The sequence below is a fragment of the Siniperca chuatsi genome, linkage group LG11 (assembly GCF_020085105.1).
Source record: "Siniperca chuatsi isolate FFG_IHB_CAS linkage group LG11, ASM2008510v1, whole genome shotgun sequence".
Lineage (NCBI taxonomy): Eukaryota > Metazoa > Chordata > Actinopteri > Centrarchiformes > Sinipercidae > Siniperca > Siniperca chuatsi.
Window position 1 is genome coordinate 8,399,393 of NC_058052.1, and position 17,876 is coordinate 8,417,268.

The 17,876-nt window shown below is 38.4% G+C and overlaps 2 protein-coding genes across 8 annotated transcripts; one reads left to right on the forward strand and one right to left on the reverse strand.

Moving 5' to 3' along the window:
- Positions 1-376: 376 nt before the first annotated feature.
- On the forward strand, positions 377-9,384 carry tial1 (TIA1 cytotoxic granule-associated RNA binding protein-like 1). Of its 7 annotated transcripts, none has more exons than XM_044215321.1 (12): positions 377-608; positions 1,055-1,151; positions 1,459-1,557; positions 1,713-1,767; positions 1,868-1,955; positions 4,616-4,691; positions 4,979-5,087; positions 5,313-5,408; positions 5,548-5,632; positions 5,879-6,002; positions 6,297-6,456; positions 6,709-6,847. In XM_044215321.1, exons 1-11 carry the CDS (start codon positions 580-582, stop codon positions 6,441-6,443), a joined length of 1,005 nt encoding a protein of 334 aa, XP_044071256.1. In that variant the 5' UTR covers positions 377-579; the 3' UTR covers positions 6,444-6,456; positions 6,709-6,847. The 7 variants fall into 7 exon arrangements, with proteins under 7 accessions (XP_044071256.1, XP_044071255.1, XP_044071257.1 ...); XM_044215320.1 differs by having other exon boundaries at positions 381-608; positions 6,297-6,439; positions 6,709-9,384; XM_044215322.1 differs by lacking the exons at positions 377-608; positions 1,055-1,151 and adding an exon at positions 3,814-3,883 and having other exon boundaries at positions 1,471-1,557; positions 6,297-6,439; positions 6,709-9,384.
- Positions 8,306-16,205, reverse strand: pkd2l1 (polycystic kidney disease 2-like 1). Its single transcript, XM_044215318.1, has 15 exons — positions 15,777-16,205; positions 15,396-15,509; positions 14,084-14,211; positions 13,728-13,981; positions 13,418-13,642; positions 13,103-13,331; positions 12,842-13,012; positions 12,565-12,746; positions 12,348-12,468; positions 12,175-12,273; positions 11,968-12,089; positions 11,769-11,886; positions 11,472-11,605; positions 11,212-11,353; positions 8,306-10,932 (listed from the first exon to the last, which is right to left on the reverse strand). Exons 1-15 carry the CDS (start codon positions 16,054-16,056, stop codon positions 10,813-10,815), a joined length of 2,439 nt encoding a protein of 812 aa, XP_044071253.1. The 5' UTR covers positions 16,057-16,205; the 3' UTR covers positions 8,306-10,812.
- Between the last annotated feature and the right edge of the window lie 1,671 nt (positions 16,206-17,876).

Genomic DNA, 17,876 nt, shown 5'->3' on the forward strand with positions numbered 1-17,876 from the left:
TGCTATGAGACAGAATTAGTTTATCAAAACATGGATGTGTTATTCAAAACGTGCTCACAGTGGAGCCTTCATGCTGACACCTGAACACAGATTCCAGAAAGGTCCTGAGCATTCGAGCCACTGCCTGAATCGTCGAACACCGGTGATTAAAACAAGCGCACCCTTGCATTCCACTTCAAAATAAAAGTCTTTTACGCAAATTACTTTGCCTAATGTGATAAAATAATTACTGAATGTGTTTGCTGTTTGGGCTTTTGTATTTATTTATAACTAGTCACCTCAAGAAACATAGCCATCCTTAATTAATTTATCATTTCCACTGCTGAGACTGTAAAAATGGTGGCTCTTTATTGCCTCACCCTGGTCTCGCTGGAGATCTTCACATGCACGCACAAACGTACGCAATCACGCTCTCTGGGCTCCTATAGTGACGTATGCACTGGCGCCCGGTTAGCTAACTTCTAAGCTAACTGTTAGTTAACTACTTGTTGTAGTTAACAGCGTACACTGGAGTCGTTTAGCGTTAGCTAACTAGCTAGTGACTAACGTTTTCTGCCCTGGTGACTGTCGGCATCGGCCATGGACGACGAAAGCCACCCCAAAACCCTGTAAGTAATTGTAGGTGTCTTAACAGTAGCGTTAGCGAACCGGTGGCTAACTTAGCTACCCGCTGTCTAGACAAACCTGGTGCATACTGTAAGACAACATAAACATTTAGTGTTGCACTAACGTCAGGTTAGTTAACATAAGGTTACGTTTAAAAAATAGCACTTATTTCATATGTGTGTGTAATCTGTAAGCGTTAACGGCGGCAGCTGTCTAACGTTAGCCGTTACTAACGTGGGCTAGCTTGTAACGTTAAGTCAGTCAAGCTAATGTAAATAACGTCACGTTAATAACTCACCATCACTAACCATACGGTAACGTTAATATCCGAAATAAGCGCCCCATGCGTCAGTTTTTTAGAACAAGTATCATTATCTGTGCCACCTCGTCGTTACCTGGAGCAAACAGTAACAGTTTTCTCAAAATGAACCTCCTCTCCCCCCCCCAGGTATGTGGGAAACCTCTCCAAGGATGTAACAGAAATTTTGATTCTGCAGCTCTTCACCCAGATAGGGCCTTGTAGAAGCTGTAAAATGATCACAGAGGTAAGCAGCCGAGATTATTTGGTTTTTATCTTCCTGTATGTCTTTTCTTTTTATGTCCCTTGCCCTGTCATTTACATCTGGAGGGTGACCACGTCCCACTTTTCACCTAAAAGTTGTGAAGAACTTAAACTTAAATCAGCACAGTGATTTCAGTTGTGGTCCCCTACTGTTGGAAAATTGCCTCCACTGTTGGAACATGTGAATACAATAAAAATAGACTTGTTTTGAGTTGCACTTATGTCACAGTTACCTACAAAATATTGGAACCAACCTTTTGAACTTTTGTGTTTGACCTTGTCCCTTGCAGCATACAAGCAATGACCCCTATTGCTTTGTGGAGTTCTTTGAACACAGAGATGCTGCTGCAGCCCTTGCAGCCATGAACGGGAGGAAGATATTAGGAAAGGTAGGACAATTTGTCGGTCTAAAATTAAAAGCGAGGTTAGGCAGCTCAACTGTTTCTGAATTCCCTTTTGACCCTTGTTCCTTGTGTAGAAAATGTCTATTTCTCAGGTTCTCTGTCTTAGTTTTAAATGCTCTCTGTGAATTCCCTGTTTTCAGGAGGTCAAAGTAAATTGGGCCACCACTCCAAGTAGCCTGAAGAAAGACACATCCAGTAAGCGTTCACCTATTGATTTTCTAATTTGCTGAAATCAAAGTTTACCAGAGAATAGAAAATAGTTTCTTTCCTTTGTTTGTCTTTTGTTTCATTCTAGATCACTTCCATGTTTTTGTGGGTGATTTGAGCCCTGAGATTACTACTGAGGATGTCAAGGCTGCATTTGCACCTTTTGGGAAAATCTCGTAAGTTTTCACTTTAAAGGGTATTTATTTTTATGTGCAGTACAATAATTTGAATGCTACGATGCAAGCATATTGATTTATCTAAAGTTGGGCAATATTAAGGTACTTCATAATAATCTTCTGAAAGCGCATGCTCTGACAAGTCAACAACCATCTACGACCATGTTTACATGCATACAACATGGGTATTGACTTAACTGTAAATATAAAAATATTCAGAAATTCACACACATTGTGGAAAAAAAAATGTTTTGAATTTAAAAATTTGAAACACTAGTCCACAAGGGCTGAAATCCTGAAGGTTTTTGTACCTTCTCAACAGTTTACGAGCTGTGTCTGGTCTCTGGTCTGGGATGAATTCTTTTGTTTTGGGATAAAAACAATCGTTTGATATCATGTGAAACACTGGGACACCATGGTGTTTTAGGGGTTAAGGGGCCATCTATGAACTGCAGGCATAAAATGTCCAACCCAAAATAAATAGATAAATTCAAATAAAAATTCAAATAAAACTTAACAAAGAACACACAAGAATGAACATTGAGAAACAGACTCAAACTGTAAAAGGAAACAAAAGCTTGCATTACACAATGAGGCCTAGACTACTGATTGAACATCTGTACAGATAGGTGCCATTTATATTTTTTTATTTTCTAGCACTCCAAATTAGTACTATTTGCACATCTTTGAGAGAATAAATTATCAGGTAAACAGACTGATAGATGATTAGGTTTGGGGAATTTAATGCTTTTACTTTGAATGTATACAGGGAACAGGGTTTCTGTGGGTCTTTAAAAAGTATGTAATATGAAACAGGTCATAAAAATTGATTGGATTATGAAGTTAATGTTACTTCATAATCTTCAAATACTTCTTAATGCTGTAACAACTACAAAAAGAAACCAACATGGAACCAATAACCACTAATGCAAACTGTGCAGCCCGGTCAGAATTTATCGGAGCACACCCAGCTAGTGTGTCGAGAAAATTAAAATTGTTTCTGTTAAGGTTACTTTCATCTAATATGGGTAAGCACATTTAGTGCTCGGTTCAAGCCTATTGAAAATGGCGAATTTGAAGCCCACAGTGCACACACACACACACACACACACACACACACAGTTCTTTGTAGTCATGTTCAGTTTGAATGTTCATGTTGATTGTGAAATAAATTCATTTACTTTGCAAGTAATTCTGGGACTCCGATTTTCCTTCATATCCTTCGTAAATTCAAAATGGCCTTAAAAAGGTCTCAAAAAGTTTTAAATTTAACTTGTTGAAACCTGCAGAAACCTTTCCCTTCGGGAAAAGATTAACACAGAATGAAAACCCAAGTTATCTCTTATGAGACGCAATGTTTCGGAGTCAAGAGAGATGGTTAGTATTCAGGAGAACAGCTTAATTTTTGCTTCATCTTGATGTATTCTTTGTCAAATTGATATCATGTGTAAAAGACACTACATCCATGCGTGTAAACATAGTTGATGATGGACCAACATAATTTTAGTATGACATGAAAGTAATTATCAGAATGGACTGAACCTCTTACCATCATATGTATTGCTTTGTTTTTAAAAACACTCACATTGGAACAGCCTCCTTTTAAGTTATTAATTACCAACACAATTCCTGTAAGTTGTTAGGCGCTTTATTCCAGTTACTTACTTGTGGTCTTTGTATTGTGTCTCTCTGTTTTTATGACTGAAGTGTCAGCTTTTAGCCAACTCTTGCTTTTCTTAGTATATTTAGGGGGTGGTAAGTAAACTGTATGTCAGTAAAATGTAAGCTCTGTGTGTGAACCTGAACAGCTTTTAGTTGTGGGTCTCAGTAAAGTAATAGCACTTTGGTTATTTTACAGAAATGCTCATAGGATTGGACAGGAGCTTGAAGGCTAACAGCAAGGAACTGTGCACTCTGGAGACTCAGATGTAGTTTTTTTTCCTCTATTTATTCCATTCTTTCCATATGTCTTTATTTGTAGATGCTATGTGTTAACAATATCTAGCTTAGATTAACAAATTCCAATACTCAGTGTATTCCTCTAAATCTATGTTTAAATTGTCTCATTTTGATTTGCATAGTGTTGTTTGTAGTGCAATGACCTCTTCCAAAATTTCTAAAAATGTCAATTTCTCAAAATTTGCAGCTCCCCAAACTCCATACTCCATATTGGTGGTAAAGAATTGACCAGGAAAAATAAAGAAATCTGTTAACAGGCCATGTATGCCTTTTTAATTCCTTTTTTCTCTTTTGATATTTTCTATTTATTTCTATTTGTAGGAAGAGCACCAACAGCAGATTTTAAGAATGCATGGTAATCCATATAATCTGTTCCTTTTTGTGAATTTAAATCAGTAACCTACTGTTGAAGACTGAACAAGAAGTGGTGCTCTAGTGGCAAGGATCCATTAATACATCTGAAATTATTTAAAAACAATACTGTAGGCTGCATGTATTTGTACTTGTTTTTTTGTTTTCAAGTGCTGCTTTGAAGTTTAAATTAGGAGTCAGTGCTCAGTACAAGGTCATGATAGCTAATGTACATTAATGTAGGACAAAGTAGAGGATTCACAGTTCAGTGTGTTTTGCGTGGTTCCTTTTTTAGTTTGAAGCATTTAAACTGGAAAGTACACTGAAGTTGTTTTCACGTTTCCCTCCAGGGATGCCCGTGTTGTGAAGGACATGACGACAGGCAAATCAAAGGGGTATGGATTTGTGTCCTTCTACAACAAACTGGTAAGGCTCCAGTGCAAGAACACAGACTGAAGGTTATTTCTATTTTCTGTTTATTATCCTACTTTAATGCATTTACAGTAATTCAAATATAATGAATCATAGTTAAAGCCATAGTCACAACAACTTCAATCGTGTAACATTAGGTAGTGTCTTGTTTACCATCACCAGTTTCAATAGCACTTAGATTTAAAAAGTAATGTAGATTTTGAGTACTGATTATGGCCACAAATAAACTTTACAGATTCATCAAATCCAGAGGGCTAAATGTCTTTGATTTGGATTTATAGGATGCAGAGAATGCCATTGTTAACATGGGGGGACAGTGGCTTGGAGGACGCCAAATCAGGACTAACTGGGCAACGCGTAAACCACCAGCTCCAAAGAGTGCCCAGGACAGTAAGTTTTAAAGGCCCTGCACACCCACTGTACACCCACACAGGGGATTTCACTTAGTGTGCAGCAGGGTGGGATATTAGCACCAGCCAAATGCTGGTAAAATATGAAAGTGGCTGGTAGATTTCAGACACAAAATAAAGACTTACTATTGAGTGGCTGGTGATTTTGAACATTTGTCTGTCAGTGTCTGGTACATTTTATAAATGTTGTTTATTTTGATTTCAGATGGCTCAAAGCAGCTGAGGTTTGATGACGTGGTGACTCAGTCCAGTCCACAGAACTGTACCGTGTACTGTGGAGGGATCCAGTTAGGACTATCAGGCATGTGTCATGTTCTCTAAAGATGCATTGTTACAGCCCTTAGTCACACTGCAATAGTAGTCTCATTACTTATCATACACTTTCCTCAAATAGCCTAAGCAGTAACCACATTAACCTTTTTTCTGTTTTATTCTTTCAGAACATCTAATGCGACAGACCTTCTCACCGTTCGGTCAAATAATGGAAATCAGAGTTTTCCCTGAGAAAGGATACTCCTTCATCAGGTAATGCCTCAGTCCATTGCAGCATTTGGCCTCTAGATGTCAACACAAGCATATTGCATGACTCAGTGTGACAGGCCAGTGAATACTTGACTCAGGGTCAGTGGCCTTTTCTGTTATATTTGTCTTCATCTCAGTGCTATTATGAGAGAGCAGTCAGCTCAAAGTTTTCATACTGTGTATTTTCTGAATTGCCTGATAGATTTTGTTTGATGTATTTGACTGCTAAGCTGCTCTTTTCCTTTTAAGGTTTTCCTCCCATGACAGTGCTGCCCATGCCATTGTTTCAGTAAATGGCACAGCCATTGAAGGTCACATAGTGAAGTGCTTCTGGGGCAAAGAATCTCCTGACATGGCAAAAAATCCACAGCAGGTAGGGAAAACGTCACTGATAACGAAACTGATAAGATTAAAAAAAAACAAAATAAAAAATGTATACCTTTTTTATTAGAGATGACAGTAGAACGATGACAGGAAATGAGGGGAGAGATAGGAAGTCTAGTTTGCAGTGAAAAAATAGACTAAAAGACAAAAATTTACTTTTTTTTAATTAGACCATTTTCTTGCAGTATTTGTAATATTTGCTCCTGATTGAACATAGAGGTAATATCTAATGAGGCAGTTAAAACATTTATTCACTTTTTTTCTTTCTGTTTGTGTCACTCAGGTTGAGTACAGTCAGTGGGGGCAGTGGAACCAACTGTATGGGAATCCGCAGCAGCAGTATGGGCAGTATGTGACCAATGGGTGGCAAGTTCCCTCCTACAGCATGTACGGCCAGACGTGGAATCAGCAAGGATTTGGAGTAGAGTGAGTTTTACTCAGTAGTATGTATTCAATTAATTCATAAACTCTTTGTATGACTATATTGTTATAGCCCAGAAGACTTACCCCAGTCATTAAATCCTTCGTGATGATGGTAACTTGACCACTCTCTAACTTTAAAACACTTTTCTCTAAGATAAAAAAGGAGATCTTTCCCTCCAGCCTGGGGAGCATTGATTTATTTTACAACACAGCTGATCTTTGTACGCAGTGACCACAGTCATACTAACTGGATATTTGTGGCATCTTTGCAGGCAGTCCCAGTCACCGGCCTGGATGGGAGGCTTTGGATCTCCGTCAGCCCAGGCTGCAGCCCCACCTGGTCAGGTCATGTCCAATTTGGCCAACTGCAGCATGGCTGGCTACCAAACGCAGTGAGCTGGCCCTAACCTAAGTGTAATACCAAGGGGATTTAGTCAACTCTTTGAGACCACACAGCACTCTTCTTGACAGCTGCTGTGGTGGAGGAAGGACGGGGCCATATTCACAAAGCCTTTGTAGCTAATAGTTGCTCCTAAATAACCAGTGTAACAATTATGTTTTAATGACAGTGTCCATTTGACTCAAAACTTTTAAAAAGTTTATTTGATGATAATTCATAGTTCTGTTATGGAAAAGTGCTCTTGGGCCTCTGAAGCAAAGCCAAACCAACTGTCTTTGTCTAAGTAGATGTTAAAGGAAATGCCAACCCTTTGAATGTTTGGCCCTATGAAAACCTTACCCAGAATGTGACAAAGAGGATTTGCAGCGTTAGCATGCTTACTGGACAGCTATCTTAACAGAGATGGAAACCATTTGATCTTTCCTCTTATCACACATTAAGTAAGTAGACCAATGTGCCAAACCATTAAAAAGTTAGTGTAGTCCTAAACTAATTGTTACCCTCTCAAATTCAAAATTTAAGCAAAAATGTATCTGAAAATTCTGAAATGTACACATAGAAATACAACAGCTAAGTTATTAGTTAAATTAGTTAGTTAGTGTAGTGGAGCTAAAGCACACTTACTATAATCAATCATGTTACTCCAGCAGCTCACTGGAACATGACAAGGAATCATTGGAAACCTCAAACTTTATGACGTTAATATTGAATTTTCAAACTGTAGCAATGTCTGCTCTTTTTGCCAATGTGTTTTTTAAATATTTCAGTAAAAAAATAGTTTGTGACAGACTTGTTAAAATGTTTATTTACTTGTCATACTAGAGTCATTTATCTGTCATTTTATGCAACAGAAGACAAAACTCCACTCAAGTCTTCATGCATTGATTAAGGTCATTTCTGTCATATAGGTCAGTTTTTAAAACGACACACAGTGATGACAGTCGGTCACCATGAATTTGTGCTACAAACTGCACTGAGCCACAAGAATAAACCAAACTGCTAAGAGTTGGTCTCGGCTTAGCTTCAGCTCATAGCTAGAAATTCAGTGCTATTTTGATATATGAATGAAAAATGCTTTGTGAATAGAGGCCCCGGAACAGTAGTTACCTTTCCAGTATATGTAAAGAAACTATTTGTATAAACAACTGTGGCTTTAAATGAGATTTAAGCGGAACGTGGTATCTCTTGGGTAAATATTGTGTACAAAGAGAATTTCACCTACACAGCTGTAAAAGCAAAAAAAAATTGTTTTTTCATGTTTTGTATTGAAGTGATCAGCATGTTCTTTGCAGACTTTTGATGGACTTTAGTTTACACCTTCATGTAACCTAGATTGGACTAATATATAATCCTGTGTCTCAAAGGAAAGACTATAGCACATGCTCACTATTTAAAGAAAATACTGTAAAAACAGCTTAACCCCCGAACTTTGTAAAGGTAACTGACTCTGTGTGCTGACTCTGGGGGTGGTTTCCTATAAAAAATATTGAATCTTAAGTATTTTCTTCCTCCTTCCTTCCTCTTAATAACCTTAGTTAATTTATAGTCATTTCTTTCTAATGTTTGTGAGTGTTTGCGAAGAACCTTAGACATAATTTAGCACCAAAACCAGCCCCTAATCATATTGCATCATGTTTTACATCTTTCAAAATGCTGTACTTTAGTCACCCACTTGTGCAAAGACAAATTGTCTAAAGTTTTAGGCTTACTATAAATTGGGATTGTTTTATTTTATTTTTGTTCCATTGAAAGTGGAAGGTTTCCTAAATATGCTATTGATTTGTCAGGGCACCGGGCACATTTTCTGCCCCTTAGTGTATTCAGAATTTTCTCAGTATTTGCACAATATTATCATATATTGCAGGTAACTATTTAAAAAATCACTGGCAAATTGTGACAAGAGGATTTCACAATGATGTCCTGCCATTTGGATTTTATTTGCATATGTGCCATTCTGTACAGTGTATTACACTCCTTGTAAGCTCACTCTCCTTTTCCTGTTGTACTAGCCAACAAACTAATAATATTTTTGTTTGTTTGTTTATTAGAGTCGGGGGGTGTTCGTGTAACTAAACAGGGTCATGTTGGCTGAGAGTGTAAATAGAAACCTTGATCACAAACCTTCATGAAACTGAATAAATAATGTACATACTCTAGGTAGAATGTTATAAAATGAAATGCCATCATTACATTTCAGTAATATAATTTATGAATAAGCCTTAATTGATGTTTTAGTAAATTCAAACTTTGTGTTATTTGCAGAGGCTCCATTACAAATCTAAATTCTTTTCCAATGTGGATTTTCCCATTTTTAAGTTTGTGTGCCATTTTCAGAAAGTTGCAGGAAGCAGGTGATGTTTCAGCTTGAACTGCACGCTTATGACATGTAATATATTTGTTGCCTAAAATACTGAATGTAATGGAAATTTGCTTTTGACAGTAATACATCTAAGTTGAACTACAGAAGTGATTTGTAATAATAAAGGATGAAATCAATTTTCCATATAAACGGAAAAAGTCACTTCTAATAAAGAAACATTCGAACCTGGTCGTTCAGTACATTTATTAGACACAGAATTCAGAACAGAAATTCTGACAGCAAAGTATACATTCAATGTTAAAATTGTCTTTTCAGCAATTCTACCAGTCGCAGTAAATTACATATTTACCGTAAAACTTAAATTAATAGCTTGGGCTTTTATTTGCTTCAGTCACTGAACTCAACCTGCCTATATTTGGGACAGACCTTTGATTCCTTTCGCACAAAACTCTTGCTTAGCAATGATGGAAAATAGTAAATAACAAGGAATGGACACATACTGTATTTGGACTTAACAGCTTAACAGGTAGGGAGTCACCGCTTAATTTTTTTTAATTTTTTTTTTTAAATTAGGGCATTTTTTGCCTTTATTTGACTGTGACAGCTGCAGAGATAGACAGGGAAGGCAGGAGAGCGAGAGGGGATGACATGAAGCAAAGGGGCCGTATGTTGGAATCGAACCCGGGCCGCTGCGGTACAGATCCAGTCTTAATGGTACGCGCTCTACCAGGTGAACTACTGGGGTGCCCAGCAGCAAGTATTTTGACCTTTTTTATCCTTTTTGTTTGCAGTAATGTTGGGTAGTATGAAACCTGAATTATGACAAACACATTTTTTTAAAACATCCAGTCCACTGGGATAATACATCCCAGATCCAATTATTTTGTATTTTGGAAATATGTTTTTAATGACGGTGCCGTAGACGCTGCCATTGATCACTTGGTGGCTCTGTTACACATGAAGTGTTGGCAGCTCAGGAAGTAGGCAAAGTTGATGAATAATTATTGAACCATGTATTACATATAAAGATAAAAAAAAGATTTTGTAAATACATCTCACTAAACTGCAAACAAGTCAAGGGGCTGAGAGCTTTTGAGACACTGTAATAGAACTTGAACATTCATAAACATGAAATGGCTAAAGCAAAGCAAGCATTCACCTAGTCAGACGTTAGGTGGCATATGCACTGCCTAATATTGGATTATATTGCACAACTTTATTTTTCTAACCTACTGTTGAAATACATTTGTATTACACAACACTAATAACATGTAGATTTACATTCAGGTCTCATCTACAACATACATTGTATATATCTGAGCTTAAACTTTAACCAGTTTATTATATTAGCTCTAGTGCAGTCACCTAGTAAGCAAAGAATTTCAAAAACGTATTTATACAGTATTTACATATTTCCATGAAATGAGTGGCTGTAACTTAGTAACAGCTGAAGCAAAGTGTTGCATATTGCCATGTCATACTGTCAGTAGTTTATTGTTGATCTGACCGCCTATTTGTTTTCAACCTGAAGAATCCTTTCATTGAACAGACTTTGAACATTGGAAAGTTGTGAAGCACAAAATATTGTTGGTGTGTGACCCGTTCATGTGTCAGCTGACTTCCAGATAACCTATGATTCTGCTTCTCAGAGGTTAATCACATATGACAGTCATATGTGGCATTGGTTCGAACTGCATTTTTCCTTGATGACATCACAGCCTTCGTCCCTCTGTCCACACAAACCAGGACGCTCCCATCTGTGGCAGTTTCATCACTCTAGATAGGGGAAAATCGAAAATGAAACATTTTTTATTTGTAAGAATAAAACTAAGAAAGTCTAGTCTTAATTTGCTGGAATGCTTAAGTACAAAATAGCAGACATTTTCCTCACATTATATTACAGCCTCTTTGGCATTATCAGCTACACAGCTGATCATAGTCAATATACTTTTCAGTGTACTCCGTGAACTGATAATCTTAGCTGTTTAGTGTTCAATTAAAAAATAGAGCATACAACAACGTTTAAGAATATCTTTAACCTATTTCCATACTCACATCACTATTGGTCACAGTGAGTTTCTCTGCCGTTTCGTCCCCTACAGCTTTGTCTTGTATTCCCAGTTTCTCCATAATCAACTCAATCCTGGATGTGATGCCTGCCACAGAGCTTTCAAGGTGGAGAACCTGTCTGGCCAGTCTTTCATGGTGAGAGAAAGGTAATTCAGTTTTTGGTTAACTTCCACTGTAATGAAATTAATTTCTCTTTAAGGTACTTCAAGACATTTCATAAGTTAAATGTAAAAACTTTTCCTCACTTTATAAACTGTTCCCGATCTACAAATGTATGACTGGAGTGGTGGTTCTGCTCCTCAGATGTTAAACGAGGCTTCTCTAGTAATTCTTTCCCATAAGTCATTCCAAGATTGTTGAGTTCAGCGCAAAGAGCATCCTGACAAAAAATGAGGAAACCATCATGAAAGGACAGATTTGTCTGTATTTTATTGCTTGTCAAGCTAAATAAAGAAACAAGTCAAAAAACTGTATGAAATTGACATGAAGGTATCACATTCATCTTGTAAATCAAGTCAAACCACACAGACTATTACACAAACCCTTTTTTCTTCCAGCTCGATTTTCATCTTGTCTTGTTCATCTTCATCTAGAATTTGGTTCCCATCACGGTCAAACCGTGAGAAGGCTGCAGAAATTTCATGATCAGCATGTCCCATCCTGTGAGATCATCAGGGCGGTGAGGGTTATGTTTAATACTAAAGTTAGCATATGCTCTTCTTTTGATATTTTGTCACTTACTCTTTCAGAGTTTCTCTAAAGTCCTTGAATTCAATTTCTCCAGATCCAGATCGTAGCGCTTTCTGAACATCGGATATTTTCTCCTTTTTAAGTTTCAACTTCGTAAAAGTCTTCATATAGCTCTGAATTACAAGGGAAAAAATTGTAACTCTTGTAAAACTTTATCCATAGATGTATATATTTTTACATTAATCTGATTGCCTTTACCTGTTTGATGATGTCAGTAATCTGTAGCTCGTCTTTTTGGGATGAGAGCTCCTCCTTAACCTCAGAATACGTGTCATTTATGATGGCCAGAAACATGTTCTGAGGGACAGATACATAAAGAGATAATGAGAACACTCATCTTTATCATTTTAAAATCAAGCAATATGACTTACCAGTAGAACAAAGAAAACGAAGAACACATAGGTGACAAAGTAGATTGGCCCAAGAACTCTGTTAGCACGGTCGATGGCATCGTAATCAAAGTCTCCGAGAATAATCCTGAACTGTGTGAAGCTGCGGAATGAAAGAAAAGAAAAGGATTGATTCATTAATGCTCAATCATCCTATTTAAACATTTCCTGCTCTGCTGCTGTGTTTGACATCTCTTACATGCACTTGACGAAGGTGCTGAAAGATTCAACCTCTGTCCCAAAGAGCAAATATCCAAGTTGAGCATAGGCGAAGAACACAATAAAGAACATGATGGCGAAGCCCAAGATATCTTTAGCACATCGACCCAGTGTGGAGGACAGCTGAGTCATGGTCTTGTTAAAACTGATGTACTTGAAAACCTAAAGGACAAGAAAAAAGCACACAATCTCTGGGTTGACGCTAGAGCTAGATAATTTTCCTGAATGTGTTAGAGTGAAAGATGTCAGTACTTTACCTTGATCCACGCAAAGAACAAGTTCACTGCATTCATGTTGTTGTACTGTGTTTGCCAGAAGGCCAGAAATTCAAAATCAGCGTAGATACCAGGTTGTTCCAGCAGTTTGCCAAGCAATTTGTCCACTTTGACGGTTCGGAAAATATTGAATACAATGGCAACTATGGCGAGCTGGGAAGGAGAATAATTTTACTTCTTTGAGGCCAAGCAAAATCAGAGAAAAGGACACGTTTGAATCAAATAAGAATTACATTTTCTTACCATTATGATAACAATATCCAGTATGTTCCAGATGCTTTTGAAATAGGAGAACTTGTGTATTCGCAGCTCAAGAATCTCCTCCACAACATAATAGAGGATGAATAAACAGAAGACCATCTCGCAGCCGAGGATGAAGTAATCCCAGTGGGTGATATAGCGAATCAGTTTGACTGTTCTTATCTGATAGGAAGGGATCGCTCCGCCAGTTGCCGGGAATTCAACCACCAACCTGAAAGAAGCAGATAAAACTTTGGTCAACCGATGGGCGGGTACCAACCAATTGGTAAAGTTGCTATTGTCAATGGTGCTCTTTACCTGATGACACAGAACATGTTGATGTTTGCGTTGTAAGTGGAGAAGTCAATGAAGGCTGCTCTGGTTCCTCGGTCAAGCCACAGATTGTCCATCAGTTCCGTCAGTATGATGGTGCTGTCCTCTTTGGTCTGACTCAGGTCTTGATAGTATCCCGCTCCACTGTATGTGGTCAGCAAGCCCCAGTGAGAGGAACCTTTGATTTCTTTCTCTGTGTGGTAGGTCCAGCTGCAGAGGAAGAAGACAATGTTGCTGTAGTTCTCTAACTGCATACCCAAAGTAACCCTGTAAAGAAAAACAGCGAGTGGCTTACGCAGTGCCATTGATGAGACCGAAGCTAAGGTCATCCTCCTTCTTCTCACTGTAAACATCGAAACATCCTGTGATCTCATCTTTGAAGTCCTTGTGGACCTTGCAGGAGTTGTTCATGATCTTGATCTGCCTCATTCTGGGGACTCCCAGCAACATGTTCTCATAGTAGATGAAGGACTGGTCTCCTCTGTCCAGGGACTCGTTATTGTACCATTTAGTCCAGTAGAGGCCGTCCAGTAATGGGCCCTGGGCGTACTGTTCATATAAAGAGAGGGTGGATGCAGTTTGAATAGCACACAGAAGAAATCTCATATTCTCATTTCTCAATGGAAGAAATTAATATGGAGGAAAACTCACAGTCCAGAAGTCAGCCATGGTGCTAATGGACTGAAACCTAACCCCACTTTCACCGGCTGTGTTCACAAACAGGTCCGTCATGGCTTTAGTATAATAGTAGGTGCTTGAACTGGTCATACCGTATGTCACTGAAAGACAGCATAAGTCAAGTAAAGCAAATTGTAATCACACAGCCCAATATCACGAATTTGCCTCAAGGGGCTTTACAAAAAAAAAACAGGGGAAAAATGGAAGAAACCTCAGGAAGAGCAACAGAGGAGGGATCCCTCTTCCAGGACAGACAGACATGCAATAGATGTCGTGTAATCACACGTAATCACATTGTCAACGTCCAATCATCGATTCCTATCTGGCTTTGCTCAGGCTCAGCTCTAAATTGTGTTCCATTCAACGGTCCAAGATAAGACAACTCAGAAGCAGACACGCAAAGCCTCATTGAAGACTTGTTGTTTGGCTGTTTGTGTGACTGCAGTCAAACAGATCCAGATTAGAGGCCATAATTTGTTTGAAGAGAGAGCACTATGGCCTGACGCAAATAGCCTCATCAAACAATGTAAATCTAACACAAACAAAGCAACAATGGTCGAGCCCAAATGCTCTTATCGCTAAAAAACAAGAGTGCAGTGCCCATGTCCCTTTCATTCCTAATACTCAGCTGGACAATGGCTTTCAGGCAGAAGGATGGGGAGGACATTTGTGGTAGGCATTAAAGCAGGGGAGAAGCTTTTGATGGTAAATCAACAGTCTAGCGTGCCCTATACAGTAACATCCTACCAAATGGTGAGCACTTCAACAAGTGATCAGCATTGCTAAAAACAAAAAGTTGATTGAAATATACTGAAGTAGACATAGGGTGCATAAACACACCAAACAAAATATGTAATTCAATTTATTGAAAAAACACTGTAATGCATTTAGTGTTTGTCAAACCCAGAGACACATTTGAATTCTCTTTATCCCCTCACATTACGGGTCATTTATGTGTAAAAAGCATACATTTGAGATAACCATATTTGGAAGTAATTTTCATGCTTGCACGTCAATTCAACAGGTTTCATAATATATACTAAATCCAGGAAAGTAGGTGTGAAAGTAAGCTTAATTCGAGTTTCACAACTTTCCTTAAAGTAAAATTTCGAGGTGTATAAAACACTGTGTGATACTGCAAGTAATAGAGAATTACTTGAAAGTACTGTTTGACCAAGGTACTAAACATCATTTTTGACTTGAATTTTGAGACTACTACAAGTGCCAGGAATAGACATTCATATTGCACATGCAAAATTTCGGGTGATATAAGTAGAATGCTTACAGAGGCATATATCCACCAGGAACACCAGGTAGACCAGTAACTCTCGTAGCGTGGTTCGGACAAACAGTTCCCTGTTGTTTGAGGTGTTTTCAGTCAATGTTGTGCCCCACAAGCCTACAGAAAAAATACAGTGTAAGGTAACAATTCATGTCATTATGATACTACATTATTTATAGAGTCGAGACTGTGTTTTTAGGCCTTTTATGCAGAGGGAGATACATCCATTGCTTTTACGGACCCAGGCTGAACCAGTACCAAACAAAGTCTCAAGTGAGATAAATGTTTTTGTCAAGATCTTGTCATCCAAACTCATTAAACTAGTTGTACAGATGACAGTTAGAGCAGAAATACTGTTGTAAACTCAGCTGAATGGGTTCCTACCTTTGATAAAAGAGCAGCAGCCTTTCTGTTTCTTCACCAGGCTTTGTTCAGTGGATGGTGGTTCCTGTGGGAATGGGCCGGGGTTGTCCAGTTTGTACATGCTGTCCACGGAGCCCTGGAAGAGGGGTTGGGGATTGTAGATGGTGCTGACAGCTCGGGGCAGGGGCGGAGGAGAGCCACAGAAGCCCTGGTTCACCCAGGCCCCGTTGCCCATGCTTTCCAACTCGCACTCCACCTGTCCGGTCAGGTGGCTGTCGGCCCGGTTGTTTAGGCACTTCATGCTGTTAGACACCCGTGTTTCTCTGTATGGACTGCTGGTGTTTAGATCAGAGAGGAAAATGAAGCAGAGTAGTGTAGGCAGCTTTTGAACACCTGCTTAAGAGGTGATTATAAAGGGTAGATGACATCACCTTTGTTGAGGGAGGAGCTGCTGGTCCTCTGCTGGAGCTTTTGTAGTCTTGAGATTGACACCCAGTTAAAACACATTGAGGTAATAAAATGGTAGTTGTTGTACTAACACAACACTGACGTACTTGTGTCCTGTTTTACTTGGACTCTTCAAATACTTCACATTTAACCTTATTTTGGTTAGTGGTATAATCTAAACCCTTAACTAGTAAAAGCTTGTATCTACTCCTTAGCCCATTTCGAACTTTTAGATTTGATTGTACTTAGTTGCCAGAAGCCTCTAATAAATAATCATTTTCATGTTAGCAATAGACAATGCATTTGGTAAAATGAAATGAAATCACCAGAAAACAAAACATGTACAATTAGTGTAGAGATCGCCTGCCTCCCTCTCACTAACAACCATCTTTCAGACTGGCAGTGAAGAGCTGAAATTCTAAAAATACCTTATCAAATTTAAGGAACTTTATTCTATAGTGGGGATCTCCACAATACCACATACCCGCTTATTAATCTGCTGGAAATGTCTAATAAAAGAGAACATCCAGCCATGTTGGAAGGCTAAATAATTCAGCAGTTTAAAGACATTTTAAGTTGTTTTGCCCTCTCAATTACTTCCATGCTGAGCACATTGCTGTCACTATTGATTAACAACTCATCCAGTAACATGCTCCTATTGAGGAAATCAATTCATTGCACTTTGTTTGCGGCTTGTGACTAAATTAATGAAGAGCATAATTGCAGTGTCACTGACAGTCTCCGCCTCATTACCATTACGCACTTCTGACTCTGCCATCTATTCATTTTTGGCATGCCAACTGTCAGAAAGCGTTTATTAGGTATGCAAACATTAATCTTGGCATATGAACCATTATGACCATCTGTATCAGTGTTTGGCACCTCATCTATCAGCCAAGTGGCCAAGTATTTTCTGCCAACCCAACAGGCCCCCTGCAACACTTATCACAAGTGTATCTAAGTGTTCTTGGCTAATATCAATCATTAGTTGAGCAGAAAAAAATGAATTGTTACTTTAGCTACATTTCATTTTTCTTTTCTATAATTTGGTATATGATATAAATCTACATATTTTTCTTTGTATTTCTTTATGTGTTGGTTTATTCTGTGCTGTTAGAGGCAATAAACCAACAAACTATAAACAACACAATTCCAAATATTACCACCCAAATCAACTGCAGGCTAATAAGATGTGTATAGTGTAATAGCAGGTGGACAGTACAGTTAATGCACTGCTGTAGATGTCTTATACTTAATGCAGATAGAGTTTGTGTCCAGCTATGGGTGTTCATGCTTCAGCGGCTCTGAACAGAGCGATTACACACAGCCATTACCACACAATAGAGTTACATTTCTGCTCCCCCTCTGAAGCCGTGGCAGGATCTGGCACACAGGCTTCCTTAATTTGCTGTGGCTTGTGCCACCATTCAAACTTTTTCAAATCTGGAACAATCACATGTCAGTGGCTGATGACTGCCATTTAAATCTGTAGCTGTGTGGCTCATATGGCATCCTGGTTTATCTCTGGACATTGGACTATCCTGTAGCAGAATTCAATCAGTTTAATACCTTTAAACTCCAAAAGGTGTTATTTTTATAGAAACATTTATAAATACTTATTATAGAGAGTGGGATAGTTAAATGATTGTACTTGGTCCCCCCAAAATGAGTCTA